The sequence below is a fragment of the Cygnus atratus genome, chromosome 2 (genome assembly GCF_013377495.2).
Source record: "Cygnus atratus isolate AKBS03 ecotype Queensland, Australia chromosome 2, CAtr_DNAZoo_HiC_assembly, whole genome shotgun sequence".
Classification (NCBI taxonomy): Eukaryota; Metazoa; Chordata; class Aves; order Anseriformes; family Anatidae; genus Cygnus; species Cygnus atratus.
In genome coordinates this window covers 121,758,108-121,776,262 of record NC_066363.1, presented here as the reverse complement: position 1 = coordinate 121,776,262, position 18,155 = coordinate 121,758,108, and the positions used below count along the sequence as shown (strand labels likewise).

Sequence of the window (18,155 nt, the reverse complement as noted above, 5' to 3'; positions counted from 1 at the left end):
AGAGAGAGAGAGAGAGATTTTTCCCACAAGGAGCTGCACCACCATTGTAGTTTTTTGGAGTAGAATATATTTTTTTCAATCTTCGGTAGTGAAGAATAACAAGTAACTGTGATCCCGCAGAAAGAAACTTGTATTTCCATTCTGATCTTAAAGCAACCAAACAAAAAGCAAAAGAAAACCCAATACATGCTACTTTTTTGTCCTGTTTTCTTTTTGGCTTGCACACAGCTCATGAACCAGTACTCTCTTGCTTCATGAATGAATTTCTAGCTTACTTCTTCCTCTCCTTCCATCTCAATTTAACACCGGTGATAATTTCTGCTCTCATGTCAGCCTGCACAGGAATCGTAAATACTACTGCTGAGCTGGGGAACAGTGAGGTTGACACCTAGATCAAAGCCTGTGGATCAACAGCGCAGGATCAGGACATTATCTTCTCAGGGAGGTCTGGATGCTATGGTACCTACTAGTACTATAGTCTGGATGTTACCATTGTAGCAACTTTATTTCTGTTGCCTTTCTGGGACTGGGACTGTCAGTGCTGTTTCTTTCCCCTTCCTGTCACTGATACAAGTTTTTGGGTTACTGCCATACAGTAGTGCCTGACTACAGAGGTCCCTTCCAACCTTTTTTTCCCTTGATAAAACAAATATTCTCCAGGTCCATGCATGGCTGTTGGAATAGGAGATGGGAGACCTCTGATGCCCTTGAATTGGGGCAGCCTCTCATACCCTAGTACACTGTATACTCTGCAGGAAGGGTTGAAGCCACACTCCTGGATGTGGTCTAAATGAGGGAGTCACTGCAGAGTATGGAGGCCTCAACCCTGCTTCAGAATGTATAAGACGGAGCTGGGCTCCCTTGTGTTTTCAGTGGCTCTCTTATCCTCAATAAGTGCTTCCATCCCCTCTCAGGAGAGGGGCACAGCGCTGCAGGATGAGGAACCACAGCATCACAAAACGTTTGGGGTAGGAAGGGACCTCTGGAGGCCATCTGGTCCAACCCTTGCTCAAGCAGGGCCACCCAGAGCGGGTTGCCAATGACCATGCCCAGGCATCTTCTGATCTCCAAGGGAGACTCCTCAACTTCTCTGGGCAACCTGTGCTTAGTCGCAGCACAGCACAGAAGTGCTTCCTGATGCTTATATGGAGCCTCCTGAGTGACAGTTTGTGCGCATGGCCTCTTGTCCTGGCGCTGGGCACCACTGAACAGAGCCTGGCTCTGTCCTCTTTGCACCCTCCCGTCAGGTGTTTATAGACGTTGGTGAGATCCCCCTCCAAGCTTTCTCTTCAGACTGAGCAGTCCCATCTCTCTCGTCCTCTCCCCACAGGAGAGGTGCCCCAGTCCCTTCATCAACCCGTCGGCCCTTCACTGGACTCTCCCCAGTACGCCCAGGCTTTCCTTTTACTGGGGAGCCGCGAGGTGGACCCAGGACTCCCGGTGTGGCCTCAGAGCTGAAGGGAAGGACCACGGGGGAGCCGTTCCGCCGGGTGCAGCCAGGAATACCGCCAGCAGCAAGGCCACACCGCTGACTCCCTGCCAGCTCGGCGTTCCCCGGCACCCTCAGGACCTTTCCTCCAAAAGCCCCCAGCACCTGGGGCTGTCCCCCTGCGGGCGCAGCAGGACTTTGCCCTTCCCCTGCCGAACGCGCTCTCCCCGGGTACCCTTGGCACAGGCGGGGGCGCAGCCCGACAGGGGAGCCGAGGGCGAGGCGGGGCAGGGGGAAGCCGGGGCAGGGCAGGGGGAAGCCGGGGCGAGCAGCGTCCCCCGGGGCCGCCTTCACACCCTCCGCCGGGGGCGGGCAGCCGCGGGGCGGTCGTACGCGCTCGGCCCACCCGCGGCATGAGGCAGCGCTCGCTGCCCGCGCCCCGCTCCGCCGGCTGCCACCGTTCCTCCGCCCCCAGCCCCTGCCCCTGTCCCCACCACACGGCCGCAGCCGCCCGCCGGGGCGGAGGCAGGGACGGGGAGCCGCTGTCGCAGCGCCGTGAGGCGGCCTCGCCCCTCGCGCAGCCCCGCCGTGCCCCTCCGGGAGGAGCCGGGGCCGCCCATGGCTGACAGGAGCCTGCTCGGGGGCGCCGAGCCCTGCCCGCGCCGGGAGGAGGCTCCCGAGTGGGGCTACGAGGAAGGTGAGGGGCCGGGCGGCTCCGGAGGGGACAAACTTTGGGTGGCGGGGGGCTCCGGTGGCGGTCTGTCTGTCTGTCCGTCCGTCCGTCCGTCCGGGGGAGCCGTGCCGCGCGTTGGCTCCGGTCGCGACATAACGGCTTCTCCCGGCGCTGCAGGGGTGGAGTGGGGGCTGCTCTTCCCCGAGGCGAACGGCGAGTACCAGTCGCCCATCAACCTCAACTCCAGAGAAGCCAAGTACGACCCCTCGCTCCTCGACGTGCGCCTGTCGCCCAACTACGTCGTCTGTCGCGACTGTGAGGTGATCAACGACGGGCACTCCATTCAGATCGCCCTCAAGTCCAAGTCAGGTATAGCGAGACACCGCGTACGCTTTTCCAGTGGCCTCCACTGATTGCTAAAAGCTCATATATTGCCTTAAAAGTGTGTCCAGGAGCGTAGGAAGGGGAGCTGCTGCCAGCCCCAGCTGCCGTGCCGTTTCTGCACAGGCTGTGGCTGGTAGGAGCCGTGCTGTTGACTTAAGTTGGAGCAGGAGCCGGCTTTGCAGCGGGAGCTGTGAGTTTCGATGCCAGACTGGATGGATGGTCAGTGAGATTGCTTCAGAGCGAGTTTGGGGTTCCCCGCGGTGGTGGTGTCATCTGCTTCAGTGGCATTAACAGCTGGCTGTTGTCAGAAGCAGTGCAGGCTGCTGCAGAGACAGTGTGATGCCAAACTGTTTTGTACAGCTGGCAAAATTCGTCCGTGGTCCAGAGACTGTGTAAGTTAAGGTAAACTTTTTCCATTCGAGTAGGCTGTCAGCAGTAACTGCACAACTGGACCACTTAAGAAGGATGCTCCAGTTATACATACTTAAAATATTGATAAAGAGCAGGTAGCATTGCAGGTAGCAATCATTTCTTAAAGTGTTTTTTTTTTTTTGGGTTAATTCAACAAACAAGAACTAGAAGCCAATAAAAAAAAAAGAACTAGAAGCCAGTTTCAAGTTAAGCGAAATTGTGTTATCTCACTCAGACCTTTCATGTGGATAAACTATTCTGTACAAAGGAGACAACTGTCAAGAAAGTTGGCAGAAAAAAATCCTTTGTGCTTCCCAACACTGTGGTAGTGCTTACCATGTGTCTTGAAGAGTATCCAAGATAGTCTAACGAATCTTAGCTAGCAACAGCCTTTTGGGGGCATTTAAACAGCTGAAGATTGTCAAACCATGAGACAGTCCAACTTTTGTTTCCTTCTGAGATCCCAATAGTCCCGTAAGCTGCATCTGTGCAGGGAGAGAAGGAATCAGTTCAGTTTTACACTATTTTTTTAAACACAAGGGTTTGTTTTATTTAATAATGTTGTTTTCCTTTATAATTTCCCTTCCATGATAAGTTCCATGTTTTATTGCAAAACAGAACGTTTCTTTCCACAGATTTTTACAAATTTCCAATAGAACGGAAGTTTTGTACTTCCAGACAGTTTTACTGCCTTCATCAGAAGCAGAGCTCTTTTCTCGGGGAGTATGGTTCTCCCTGCGAGATCAGGAAGGTTATTGATTCTCCTGCAGAGTGGGTAAGAGTGACCACAAACCACATCTCGCCACTTGTATGCTAAAATGCAACTCATTAAAACCTACCTTTCCCAAGGGCAGGCTGTAACTTGGTAACAATGATTAATAAGATAGGACCAACACACTTATGTGCATGTGCAAAACCATTAGAGATTTAGGAAAAGAAAACTACTGCTTTTAAAACTTGAATGCAGTGTGATGCCAGGCAGATGAGCGTTGAAGTATAAGGAGTAACGTGAAACAGAATAAGAGTTTATGACTGAGGTATGGGATTAGGATTTAGGAGATCTTGGTTTCTATTTCTATCTTGGCTTCTAATTAGATTTCATATTACGTAGTTTTCCATTTGTAAGCTGGGGATAATTTTTCCACTTTTGGGAGGGAGAGGACAGCATTTGCTATCTCTACGATGAGAAGAAGAGTTAATAAGCTCTGTTTGACCTACTACTTTGGCCAGTTTTCAGGGATTGCGGAAACTCCTGCAGCTTCTCTTCCTCACAAGGGATCTCTGATGACAAGTCCATTTAGCCAGACAATTTTAATGGGAACTGTTGAATACTAAGTGCTTTTGAAACTTTGTCCAGTTAATGTGGAAGAGAGTCACATCTTCTGTAATGTTGACAGTCAAAGAAAAACTTCTTTGTGGAAAAAAATTAAACTGATTAAGTACATATTAAAAGTCAATTTGTCATTCCTGGAGATTGATTTTATCCTTTAATTCAGGACACAGTCCATCTGGAATTCCCCAGTCTTTCTTATTACTTAATTGTAAACATTTTTACAGGCTGCTTCCAATTTGATCATCATACATGTGTTATACATTAAGTGGAAGAAGCATGACCAACTGTATAATGGAACTGTATATTGAAAAGTGCTGTGGAGGATATCCTACTAACAGAGAGACTTCTCTTAAGCCCTTGGTAGATTGCATAGCAGATGGTGGTTTTGGAGTTGTTTTCTAGTAAGGATCAAAAGTTGATGAAAAGCAAAATTAAACATGTTGCATCTATTGAAAAGGATCAAAATTTGATGAAAGGCAAAGGAAGATAAATGTGCTTCATGCACTGAAATTCTTTTATCATGGGATCAATGTATAAATTAGGTTAAAAAATAAACTCTTTGAAGCTCCTGCAGATACAAAACTGCATCATATAGAGAACATTTTTTTCTAGTTACACTTTCTCTAGGAGCAATATTTTAAAACAGAGAAATGCTCTGCTTTTCCAAAAAGTTGACCTGATTAAGTTTCAAGTTGCCTTTTATTCTTCCAGGTTTCTCTAAGTACTTTAATAGGTTGTTTTCCCAAATGTTCACCAGATTTGTAGATTTTCCCTATAGATATAGGTATGGGTTCAATATGGATAAAGAAAGTTTAAGAAGCAAATTTGGATCCATAACTACATTAAGGACATTTCATTATAGAAATGCTAATGGCTGTTAGATTAGTTGAATTAGTAATGATTATGAAGAATCATTAAAGGAGGATTGATCAGAACATTTTACTTTTTTCTCCAGTGCAACTGATTATGAAAACCATAACTGATCATTTTTCTTTCTTTTTTTTTGATAGTTCCGTATTGTTTGTTTTTGTGTTTGTATGGTTGCAATATGATACAATTGCTAAATTGCTTTAATATAACTAAGGCTACTTAGTTTGTGCATCAGGATAACTTCGTTATGGAAAGGTCATTCCCTAAAGCTGTATGTTATGCAATTAAATAGTCATTACCAATTATCAGAGACTGTCAAAAATTCAAAGTCAATGAAACGTAAGCTAGAGTATAATGGATTGTGAGAAAGACTGTGAATGTCCTTAAGTAAAATTCAGCCCTATGTAGAAGCCAGTACTCAATGATTTCAGCAGAAAGTTACTTACATGTGTAGATATTTGGGCCGAAGCAGATTAACAAATCCCTAGTTTCCATTGGTTAATTTAAAAGTAGATCAGATGTTAAAAAGGTCCAAACAAAATTGCTTTCTTAAACTACTTATTCGTATGGTGAAGGGCTCCATTAATGCAAAAGAATCAAGGTATTATATAAAGTGGTTGCTCTGAGTTGCAATTATGGATAGACGTTCTTAAGAAGTTCTGAATGTTTTAAAAAACTGCCCTAGGAAAAAAGTCATGGCTGCCCACGAGCTGTTTTAAAGTAAATAAGCTCCTGTGTCTAGGTTTGATTATATTTGGATATGGGGGCATTCTGTATCTCAGAAGCCTGACAGGTGGTATATGCCTTAACACCTTTATCTTGGAAGATATTGGCAATCAAAAGTTTTCTATCAGTTTCTGTGACACATAGCAAATATAGGTGATGAAAATTAAGCATTTGGACTAGCTGGAGGTAGTGACCAGTTCAATTCAGAACCCCCACCATCTGTTTAGAGCACATGCCTGCTGTCTCGATAACAGCAATAAACATATTCACTCTTCTGATAAAGGTATAATGTTTTTATTTAGTGTTATGAACCAGCTGTTCTGCCTCATAAAACTGAGACTGCAGCATGACAGTGTTTTCACTGTTGTTTGTAGCTGCCTGGATTCGCATTCTGTGCCTGCACAGAAGTTCAAAAGTAAAGATCATAGAATCATTAAGGTTGGAAAAGACCTTCAAGGTCATCTGGTCCAACCATCACCCTACCACCACTATCACTCACAATGCCACATCTGTCAACTTTACTTTTCTCTCTCCTGCAGTTGATAATAAAGAAGCCTGCAACCGTCTCCTCATTGTATTTGGAGAATATATTCAGTGGCTTGTCTGCTTGGAAAGCCAAGTTTGTTACCATTTGTGTTCTTTCCCAGTGTTAATAGGTGGGCCGTTACCTCGAGGACATGAGTTTGAACTACACGATGTTCGATTTCACTGGGGGAGAGAAAACCAGCGTGGTTCTGAGCACACAGTTAATTTTAAAGCCTTTCCCATGGAGGTAAGAGTGACACTGCATTGTGTTAACACTCCTTAAATGCAAAAGATTTACATTCACATCCTGAATTTGTGATAGTTCAAAAGAGATTTTCTTTTAGCTCAGCATTTTATTGCTTTATATTTCAAAAAGCTATCTTCCTGAGGTGTGCAATAGTGCAGGTAAACTAGGATATGCATCTGGGATAGAATGCCTCCAGCACTTATTCCATTGTGTGATTAATTGGTCATAAAGTTAACCTGCAGAATAATTAACTTCTGTCTTAATAATATTAGTGTTCTAACAAGATCTGCTGTTTCAACACTTCCTGTGTCACCTTGACTAATAGCTATAAATGGGGACTGATATCTATAGATGGCCACTGGAAATGTTGCCATGGTGAACAGTAACGATTTAGGAACATTTGGAGGAAGTGTATAGTAATTTGTTCACAAACTAGCTTTACATACCTGAAAACTGAAGGTTATGCAATAGTCTTAGGCATTCTCTGTAATATCTTAATCACAAACTTCTGAAACACAAGCAAAGTGATAACGGAGTCTGAAAAAATTTAGCTGTTCATGGGGTGTCAGTTTGGGCTCCTAGGCAGCCCGACTACTGGGGCCAATGTCTGCTGCCCTCCAGCAGCCATCCATCAGACTGCTTCACTTTTGACTGTCCCATTGCTTACACTTCCAAGGAATATCTTGGAGTATCTCTTAGACCACTGGTTACAACACCGGCTTTAACAGATACCGACCATGATGTTTGGTGACTTCACCTTTGCATCTTTTATTTCATTTGCTGTACACTGTGTCAGTTTTAAAGAATGATTTTTTTTCAGAGTTCTTTGAGTTATTTGTACCTTATATATCTATCGTAATCCCATAGGAGCCTGAAACAATATTTCCTTTTTTTCCTGTGTTGTTCAGAGTTAAGAAATTTATTGCAGTGTTATTTGTGAGTGCCAGGCTATTGGAATAGAGCTGCTTTATGGAAGAGGTTATAAAAAGTATTAGAGTACCTACGGCAGAGCTAAGTGTAAAAAGCATGTCGGCTTACACCATCAATCTAATTTTTAGGGTTGTTCAGAGGCTTTCTTTAAGAGTTGTGGGTCAGATTCCGGTCCTGATTGCTATTTTGCACCGGTCCATCACAAAAGCCCAGGTATAAAGTCACTCATACGGGCTTTGCAGATTGATTTCAGGCAGATTACGGGCAATTCAGGAGAATTAATTGAACAGCAAAGATTCATCAACCAAAAGGAAAGCAGAGGAGTCATCTCTACATCCTGGTTACCTGGCGTAATATATACAATAAAGTTTGTATGGGCAACAAGACCTTCAGGCTACTGCAGTGTTCCCATGAGGCAGGAAGTAGCTTGTTCATTATGAAACAGCCGTGCCATGTGCTGTTCTTCAGGACTGATTCAGCGTGTGGTTTTCAAGAAATGCTGCCATGAATTATGTCAAGAACTGTACTTAGACAGGCCTCCCATCTCCTTCTTTATGAAGGATGACTCTGCAAACAGCCTTGGTGGTATATAGGAACAGATTAATAATATCGGCAGAAACTACAGCGTCTCAGTCCCAATGAAAATATACTTGACCCAGAGATGCAAACCAACAAACTTAATCAGTCATAAAGGGGTTTCTTCATCTACTCAAAAAGCAGCATGGCAGCCACACAAACAGAATTCTGGCAGTATTGAAGAACATCGTCTGGAGATGAGCAAGCTGGTGTTATCCTGTCTCTTGCATCTAAACAACTTTCAGCTCGGCTTTGATCCCCAAGAAAGAATTAAAATTGCAAGAAGTTTGTAGTAGAAAAAATGGACTTATAATACATTTTAAATATAGTGTGAATGTTTAGCTTTGCAAACATCCTTATGCGTATTAATTCTTCCGGCAGAAAATAACTGCATAGCTGCTACCATCAGATCCAGTGGCACACACAGGTATATTGTTTGAGCCAGTTCATCATCTTCTGTCCCATGCTGTAAAAAAGCACAGTGCGGTCTCGTTGACAGATGAGTTGCACTTCCTTTTGCTTTGTCCATGAAGAGCTGCTGTATTAAATCCAGCTGAAATTGTCCAGATCAAATATTAGCCTTGAGCAATAATAAAACAGGCGCTTATGACCCCTAATGAAATAGTGTATCTGAGACTCCAGAATGGGTTATCTTCTCTTTGTGTTCCAAGGGTTGCCCCACCTAGTTGCTTTAGTGGAGATCAACCATTTTTGTCAGAAGACCAGGAAATCTATTTCTTAAGTTTTAATGTTAGCATTAGTTTATGCGGTTGTTGGAAATCAGCATATTCTGAACACATATTGGACTTGATTTTCACTGGGCTTGTTAGTTAGCGAACATAAATGGTGATAGGTGCTTACTTTGGATGTATGCAAACACTCTGGGGGAGTTTATTCTTCGTATTCTAAATGCAAAATAATCTGGTAGTTGTTTGTGCACAAATGCATGGCTATAAATCTATTGAGCACCAAACACATAAGTTTGGATCTTTTGCCAGTGGAACAAATCTAGCAGGACATTTTTCCTAACAAACTAGAAATGAATTTACAAAGCAAATGATAAGGATTTTAAACCATCCTCCCTTTGTGGGAGGAAGACAAGCCAAGTAGATGAGCAGTAATGTGAAAACCTAAGTGCTTGGTTTAAGTGAGTACATTAACACAAGAAACTAGGTCCAGTTTAAATACACCATTACACTATTATAAGACCGGAGCAGTTCTACAGAAATCAGTGTAGCAACTTTCAGTTTAAAGAGATCTATATGAGGTAACTATCTAGGACTGTTTACTGTCTAGAGCAGCAGTCTGGTTTTTAGAACTGAAGATTGTAAGGCTTTATTTTATTATTTTATTACTTTATTATTTATTGGGCTGGATAGTTGTGGAACAGCTTCAGATTATCAGTGTAATGATCTTTGTAAAGGATGCTGTTAAAAAAGTATTATTTTTCAAAGTCTGGAAGAAAACTCTTCAGTTACTTCCTTAGTCTCTTCACCTTTGATACCACAACAGCTCTTATGGAAATTAAGCAATATCCTATATTAGTTAGGTAATATCCTGTGTCTCTTAGTGCAACAATCTATCATTTCTTACCAGACAGCTGGGACCTTTGCACATGGTTAGGATATATACGTGAAATAGGTTTGACTACTAAACTTATGTAACCTCTCAAACAGCTTCTTGAAATAATTCACACTGTAGAAAAATGTTGTTTATGTGACTTGGAAGCTGAGTTCATCGTTATAAAAATAATGATGTTATTATTGTCTGAAGTTCAGCAAAGATATGTTTTCCACCTTTGTTGACTGAAGAAATCAGAATGTTGACAATAATACACAAGTGTTATCATTTTCACTGAAACATCTGTGCTTGCGATCAGTGAGGAAAGCAGGACAAAAGAATAAATAGTTGTCAAAAGTAAATGCTGTAACACGTCTTTTTTAAACAAAGGAAAAGCAGAGTGCTCTATGTATTGATACAATGCTCCTCTCTTTGTTTCATGAAAACAAGAACACAAAGGCTGTTCTTAACCTTTTGGACAAAAATTGGAAGGAGACATTGTGCAACCTTCTCCAGAAATCATTCTCACCAAGTACTTTTACTGCCCATAAACAGTGTTATTTGCCCTTTGGCCACCGGTTAAGTTTTTAATAATGGTCTTAACATTGAGAGACTGTTTCTTGCTGGCAAATGGAACAAGGTACCAAAGGTTAAATTGTGCTTTGCAGTATACATTTCCATGAAGCAGTAAAACCCACACTTGTACCCTCATGTGAGTTACCTGAACCTTATTTATGTATAAGAAAGAGAGGAACTATTCCACGTCTTTATTTCCTTCAGGCCAAGAGTATGGATTAGAGAAGGAGGTGGAACAAATGAACTATGAAGCTCTGACTCCCTCCCTTACCTTTGCTGTACAGAAGGGAGGTGGAGAGAGACAAGAATAGCAAATTACTACTCATCCTAGCCATCAATACATATATCCTTCTTATTAACAAGGTTAGTATAGGGACATCTATGGAGTCCCACTCTATCTGATCTCTTTAGAGACATAGCATACTGTAGTGCCAGGTCTAATCAATTTACAGTCCAAAAAAGACAGGAGAGACAGCAGGAGAAAGAGAACCATCAGATAGCATCAATGCTGTTTTATGAAAAAAAAAAAAAAAGCTTTTATGGCTTCTGAAGTGAAGGGAAACATAGGGAAAATTATGCCTTCAAGGTGTCTCCTCCTCTTATTTATTCAAGTGGTGGCGTGACCAAAGGCATAATCTGAACATAAGGAAACAGTTGTTTTCAGGCTGCTGCTCTGAAATAGAACTGTAACTGAGAAAATAAAAACGTTCCTTTCAGTGCTTGTATATGACAAGGAGCATAATTCTCTGTAATCTATCCTCTTTAAAATGTAGGATTATATTAGCTGTGAACCATGTGAAAGCTCTCAGTAGAAGAGGATTGGCAGAAAATCATTTAAAAAATGTTTCCAATCTGCAGGAAGATTAAAAACTGTATTATTTTCTGTCTTACAATTTTTGAGTAGAGCAGAAGAAAATTCAGTTGCCTGAAGGACCAGAATCAGTTTTGTACAGGAAAAAAGATGCTCCTTTCTGTTGTGTAATGAAGAGCAGACTCATTCATTCTGTAGTCTCTTTCAGAGTTACTGAAATACCTGCTGCAATGTGGTTATATATAATTCAAAAATGTATCCTACCCTCTGTCCGATGTAAGCCATTAAGTTTTCCTTTGTTCACGCGAAATGGTGCCTGCCTATGGATCTCATCAGAGTTACAGTTTTAGGGCTTAGACTGCAACCATTATACTTCTTTACTCTCAAGTATTTACAGTCTTTGGCATGAGGATTTCTCTGTGTCAAAGTTCTGAAATCAAATGCGTACACACCATGCATCTCCTTGGCATTTCTTGAGAGGAAGTGGTGTGTTTTCAACATGGAAGTTTATTCTTTGCCGACCTTAGATTTTCTTTGCAAATTTATTTAATCTTGATATCTGTTTAATTCAGTTACTAGCTTGTGTAGCGAATTATTTTGGTTAAAATAATTACTATAATTACTATATTTGTAATTGTAATAGGAGGCATACGCATCCCTGTCTTTCCCTCTTTACATGAAAGCTTACAAACTGCAGTGGGATTGGGTAGGTTTGAATGACAAGCAGGATTTAATCCATAATATCAGCAGTTTCTAATATGTGAGCTCAGTCTCGAAACCTCTGAAAATTTGCTGATAGTTGTAGTGGGACTATGACCCTAGTCATAAACCCTAAAACAAAATGTTTTAAACCAAGGAATAAATCCTGTTCCCTGAGCAGCACAAGACCTATGAATGAAGAATATCCTGCTTAGGCAGTCATGAGGAGGAAAAAAGAACAGATTTCAGAGTGGTTTACGTAGCTTCATGCTGAGGTTTGGAACACTGCTTAGAAATTTTCCAAGTTTTCTAGCGGTAAATTAGCTTGTTACTCAATAGCTTGGAAAAAAATCTAAATTTTGAAATTATTGCAGATGAGTACTGTGAACTGTGATTAAAACACTGCTTCTTATGGGAAAACGATGACTTTCATGTAATAGTTATGACAATGAATGTGATGCCTATAACTGTGCCAAACAACATTATGTGAGACATAATATTTTGTTGTTTAAAGAAAAAAAAAAAAGCAGCAATCTTGCAACAGCTTTGTGAAAAGTGGCAATATATGACTAAAATATATGACTAATATGACCTAACAAAACTGTTCTGGTGATAGAACAGTTCAGTGCAGTTCAGCTCAGTTCAGTTGGGATGGGCCTTCCGACATCACCAAGTCCAGCTGCCTGATCACTTCAGGGCTACCCAAAAGTTAAAGCATATTATTGAGGGCATTCTCCAAATGTCTCTTGAACACTGACAGGCATGGGGAATCAAGCACCTCGCTGTGATGCCCGTTTCAGTGTTTGACAACCCTCATGGTAAAGAAATTGTCTGTAATGTCCTGTCTGAACCTCCCCCTGCACAGCTTTGTGCTGTTCCTGTGTATCCTGTCATTGCCTACTAGAGAGAAGAGACCGTCACCTCCCTGGGCTTCCTCTCCTCAGGAAGTTGTGCAGAGCTGTAGAGCTATATCCCTGACAGATTATGAATAACAGATTAATTATAGTTCAAATTAGACATGCCCATTGAATGTTACCTAATTTTTGAGGACAGAATTGTGGAAAAACACAGGAAAATCACGCCTATATATAAGCAGATGTTTTCAGTTTTGATTTCCAAATCTGCACTGATTTATAGAGAAACAGAATTTTTTACCCATTATGCAGATGCTTTTTAGAACCATAATAATAATACTTAGCATTACACAGCACTCCATGGGCAAAATTGGCCCTAGGACCAATTCCAGGGCTGTCACTGAATTGTATTGTGTGATCCTAGCCCCATATGTGCAGGTGTTTAAGTATTTTTTTGTGTTTTTGTATATCCCATACACTCCGTGGTACCCCGGTTGATGTGACTGTTGTTTGCTTTTTTTGTAGTGGTACAAAGCTGGGAGGTCTCCGTTCCCTCCCAGTATGCTAAACGAAAACTGACAAGAAGATAAAAACAAGATTACCATCATCGTAAAAGCACACATGGGCATCTTACGACTCTTGAGATTGCTAGTTGCTAAGCACTTCCAGTATTATATTTTTATTGTGGTTGAGGGTTAATTTGACCTAAATAGGCACATGCAGCCTCTAAAGTATACTTTGTTTCTAGGTAATTTGTCAATATGAGCTTGGATTGGCCCTTGTTTTGCTCAGTCACATGTAGTTGGAATTTACCAGGGAATACATCTATGCACTTTGATTGCGAATTCGTGAAAATAACAGGTGCAAAAACGGACTGATGTGCTGCTACAAACGCTTTTAGCTTGGCTAGCATCCGAGAAACGCTCAGTTAAGCTCTGTGGAAGATCGTAATGATCAGGAAGATCAGATGTAGTAAATGTTATTTTTCCTTCTGTGTGAAATCTGCAATGTATTCATTGGTTGTGAAAGACATATAAGCTGCTAGACACCAGGTCAAAGAAGAGTGGCATTAACAGTCTATACTAAAGCTTCTTTATTCTTTTGTTTCTCTTTTAGGAGTTGTCTTACTTGCAGCCAGTTGTGTGTGGTGGCTTCACTGCTCACACACATCTAAAACTTTTGAAGGGGCAGGTGCAATAGGCTGTGAGTTTTAACTTGTACCAGGATGGAGAATTTCAGTACTGTTTCAAGAAATAAATGTCTGGACTACAAATGACTGAGCAAAATAGGAAGAACTCTTCTAAGGAGACATGTCGCAGGTGGATGGAATTTAGTGAAGGAAGTGAGAATGAGAAGAAAGTGAGAAGTGAATCAAGCTTGGTGGCACTGCATCCTCACTGAGGGAGGCAAGGAGCTTTGAAGGCAAAATAGCTCTTAGCAATCCCTGTCAGTGGTGGAGACAGTACAGCCTCTGAGACTTTGTTAAAATATGTGACTTTTCCACTCCTTGAGCTGAAATACTGCTTTGCCTTCTCCTTATTTTGCTTTCTCACAGAACTGTCTTGGTCACAGTGCTTGTACTTATGAATATAGAGACTGCTGCTGTGACATCCCTTACTGCAAACCCCATTCCCAACATTAAAAGATAGTTACTTATGTTTTCACTCTGCCATGGGAGAAGAGCTTGTGTAGTCACTTAAAAGGTGGGACTTCTGAAATGAATTTAAGCCCAAGCTTGAGCACCCAAGTCTTTGCTCTTTTTCTTGGCTGTCTGCCCTTGACTTGTTTTGCCTCGGTTCAACATCATTTTCAAGTTTCTACCATGATCATTGCTGACACTCTGCTTTACATCTTGCCTCAATTTCCTGGTGCCTTGGCACTTTGCCCTGACTCCTGTGCCTAACTGTTTTTCTGTCTAAGATCTGTCACTTGTGGAAGAAGCTGGGAAAGGAGATTCCTCATTTCCTCCCTTTCTATGCTGCATGCTGATGTCAGGACCAGTTCCTAGGTTGGCCCCAGTATGAGTGAATACTCTAAGAGAGAGATAATAGCTTTCTGATACGGACTTAACCACCCCCCTCCATTTTTTTTTCTTGTTGTTATTTGTGTTAATGGTACACACATGGCTCTCAAGAGGTAAAGGATAAAACTTGAAGATCATCTAAGAGCTGAAGAGCTTTGAAGGCTTCCACAAGTATTTACTGTCATGCCTGAGTGCTTCACAAGCACAAAGAATGTAATACTTGAAACATTGGTGTGAGGGAGGCAAGTTCTGCTCTTGCCAATGAACTGGTAGAAAACAAGTTCAGAGAGATTAAATTATTTGGCCTTGGTCACGCATGTCTTTTTCAGGACTGACAGAGAACTGACTCATAATTCCTAGATCATCGAATTCTAGAGAGACTTTGAGACACTGCAGTACCAAAATAGCTAATTTAGGTTATAAATCCCAGTTCAGCAATTAAACCACAGGGCTATCTGATGCCTTGCTATGTGGACCACACTGTTGCCAATGAGACAGCCTCGCTGCTTATTCCTGCCTTCTAAGGTGGCAGCACTAAGCCGCGTAATGAACTGGAGTGAGGCACAATTAAAGCTCGACAAAATTATGGGAGTCTGTGCAACCAGGGGACTGGAGAGAAGTATAATACTATTATGCAATGTGCAAATGTACAGTTCAAGAGGAAACTTGGATATGCATAACAAGGGTTATTATTCCAATGAAAACATAGCTGATGATATGGAAAAGAAAAACAACTGACTCAGTTTCCAAGAGGAGCGTAGTATGGATGAGCAACTGCTCACTGGAAAACAGCCAGGCTTATAATTTAAAATGATAATATGCAGCCATAGATTCTCATCTCTTCAGAGAGACCCTTAGCTTTGAAACACACAGAACCACAGGATTCAAATCAGTTATTAATAAAACTTGGTAAATTAGGAGGGAAGGAGTATTTTTTTTTTTAAATTTATTCTGCCTTCATTAGAGAATCTATTGTTGAAAATTAAATCAGTTATTTAAATCCTTCCACATACAAACAGTCTGGTTTTAAATCCAGGACAACAGATTGCAGCCAACACTATGTGGAATTGGGCATGCCTATATTAAATGCCTAGTCATATAAATAACACTTCCAGAATTAACCACTTAACCTCTGCCACTTTGTGTTTTCTGTGTGGTTGGCATTGCTTGCCTCTAATATCATCAATTATTCATCAAGGTCCAGTCCCTTTCTACCAAGCTTCGCACTTTCCAGCTATGGAGATGTAAAAGCACATGCAGACGCACACGTACACCCACGCAGGTTGGCAGCAATCCAGTCTAACAGCAGGATGGAGGGTCTTGTGCTAAAATCCTTGTTTTTTCCTTCCTGGCCTTCAGGGGAAGGAAGAAGAAAGGCTTGAATGTGTATTTGCTCCTGTTAGCACAGGTAAGGGCAGAGCTGGGGCACCTCAGCCTACATGTTTGCTGGGGCCAGATGTGGTATCAGGGAACAATGACCTTCTGTGGTGCTCCTTGCTTCACACACTGAGCAGAAACTTGGCACAGTGAAGAACTTGACCTATGAATCTGACTGTGAGAACTATGTAGCTTTTCATTTACTTACTGGTTGGGTTCAAACCGAAAGTCAGCAATATAGAATCAAGGGTGTTCTGCCTTTTTCATTCCTTTTCTTAGCTGGTATAATTTTCCTGAGGTTGGAAAAATGTTCATTTTTGATTAATTCCTGTTTTCTTTTAATTTCCTCTGCATGCCAATAGAAATAAGCAGTGCTTGTGCTTTCAAGCAGGAAGAAAAAATAAATACAAATTATAGCACCCTCAGTTTCTCCTGTGCCCTTCGATGCTTTGCCAGTGGTTTTCCTAAAAAACAGACAAGCTAATGCCACATTTCAGTAGCCTCTGTGAGCCGTTGAGGAGATACTTTGGCCTTCTGTTCAAGGCCTAGACAAAAGGGGCCTAGGTGGGGTTTGCAAAGCTTTCTGGGGATTGGTCCCCTCCTTGTGCTGTTTCCTTTTTCCTAACCTTGGAAATGAAGCCTCTCTGTGACAAGTTGGCACATGCTTAGTTCGAAGAGATTTGACCCATTTTTTGCCTTTTTAATAAGGTTAAATATTTTTATTTCCCTTAGCCTTTTAGCTTCTTTTGCCAGAACAGAAAGAAGAACACTCAGATGGATTTTTGTTGTTGTTGCCATTACTTTTCTTTTTAGCTTACTTCTCATTGCTGTGGTCTTTTGAATCTCTCCATGTACATGTGTACTTCCTGCTGTTAATTCTGTTGTTTCAGTTGTCCAGTAATTGTTTTCCTTACATGAACTGAGGCTACTGCATGGTATTAGACTCTTCAAAGGGAACACGGAAGCCTGGTTAATGTTAGATGTTGCAATGTTTTTATTATTCTTTTTCAGTATGGTTCACCGATGTGGTAGATATTTCTGTAGCACAAGGGATTTGCCACAGTGACTGCTAGGGCATTTCCTGAGATGCTGCAAACAATCCTACACTCCCATTATGCTTTGTCTTTCCAGTGGCATGCCTGAAGGTATGCTGCACAATTGCCTGGACTACTTTTGCAATCTATTTTTGTAGTCTGGGTAATTGTTACTGGGCTGGCTTTTTGGAAAGAGAATAGATCTTGGAAGGTCTTTGCAACCCTTCCTTATACAATCTAAAATATTTTTTTTTTACAGTTCAGTCCTCTTTCAAAGGTGTCCATGGAGAGAAGAGCGCAGTCAGCAAGGGTTCTTCTGGACTAGTTTATGTCCCAACTGAGCATTTATTCTGAATGTTTTAGCTATGAACTTTGCTTTTGGCCTGAGACACTTTGTATCTCACACTATGACTGCAAGGTTGTCTAAACACAATCTCCAGCATACCTTGTACTCTACTCCAAGCCTAATTGTTGCTTCCACCTAATTTGTCTGATTTTAAATTACAGACTTTGTTCAGGGAATGTCATCTTGTTCTGTACATACCCAGAACCTCACAGTTAAGTCACAGACTAGACCTAGATCTTTAGATTTTCAATGAATTGTAACAAGCAGAAGTTGAACAGAAGTTTAGCTTTTCCTTCTCCTACATTATATTATTCAGGAGGATTTTTACTTAACAGTGTTGTCATCTGTGTTTCTTGGCACTGCTTCCAGCCTGTCTTTCTTCCTTAGCACTGACCTCAGCATTGCTTTCAAAGATAGGCACAGAGTTCCCTTTATGTCTTTGTTATGACAATAATCTATGTATGAAATGATAAAGATGATTTAATTCCTACTGAAATTCAGTGGCATTTTGGCACCTATCCATGACAGAAGCCTTGAAAAATTCAAGTCTACAAGCATAAATCAAGTACACTGATTAATATCCTAACTCCCTTGGCTACTTCCTCCTTCTTCTCTTCTACTTGCTTTTGCCCAGAGTTTGTAATACAGTCATTTGTTTTTATTTGCATTTGCTTTTTTAAAGGACCATATTTACCTTGACTGAACTGTAATGTTTAACCATGCAGGCTTTATACTTCATGGGGTTTTGCTTCTTTTTTGTGGTACAGAGTA

At 41.5% G+C, this 18,155-nt stretch overlaps 1 protein-coding gene across 1 annotated transcript in view; it reads left to right on the top strand.

Annotated features, from left to right (window-relative positions):
* Positions 1-2,047: 2,047 nt before the first annotated feature.
* CA8 (carbonic anhydrase 8) overlaps positions 2,048-18,155 on the top strand; it is a 48,722-nt gene continuing 32,614 nt past the window's right edge. Inside the window, exons 1-3 of the mRNA XM_035553249.1 lie at positions 2,048-2,126; positions 2,280-2,471; positions 6,474-6,598. Of these exons, the coding sequence (XP_035409142.1) occupies positions 2,048-2,126; positions 2,280-2,471; positions 6,474-6,598 (396 nt within the window). The remainder of the gene's footprint in view (positions 2,127-2,279; positions 2,472-6,473; positions 6,599-18,155) is intronic.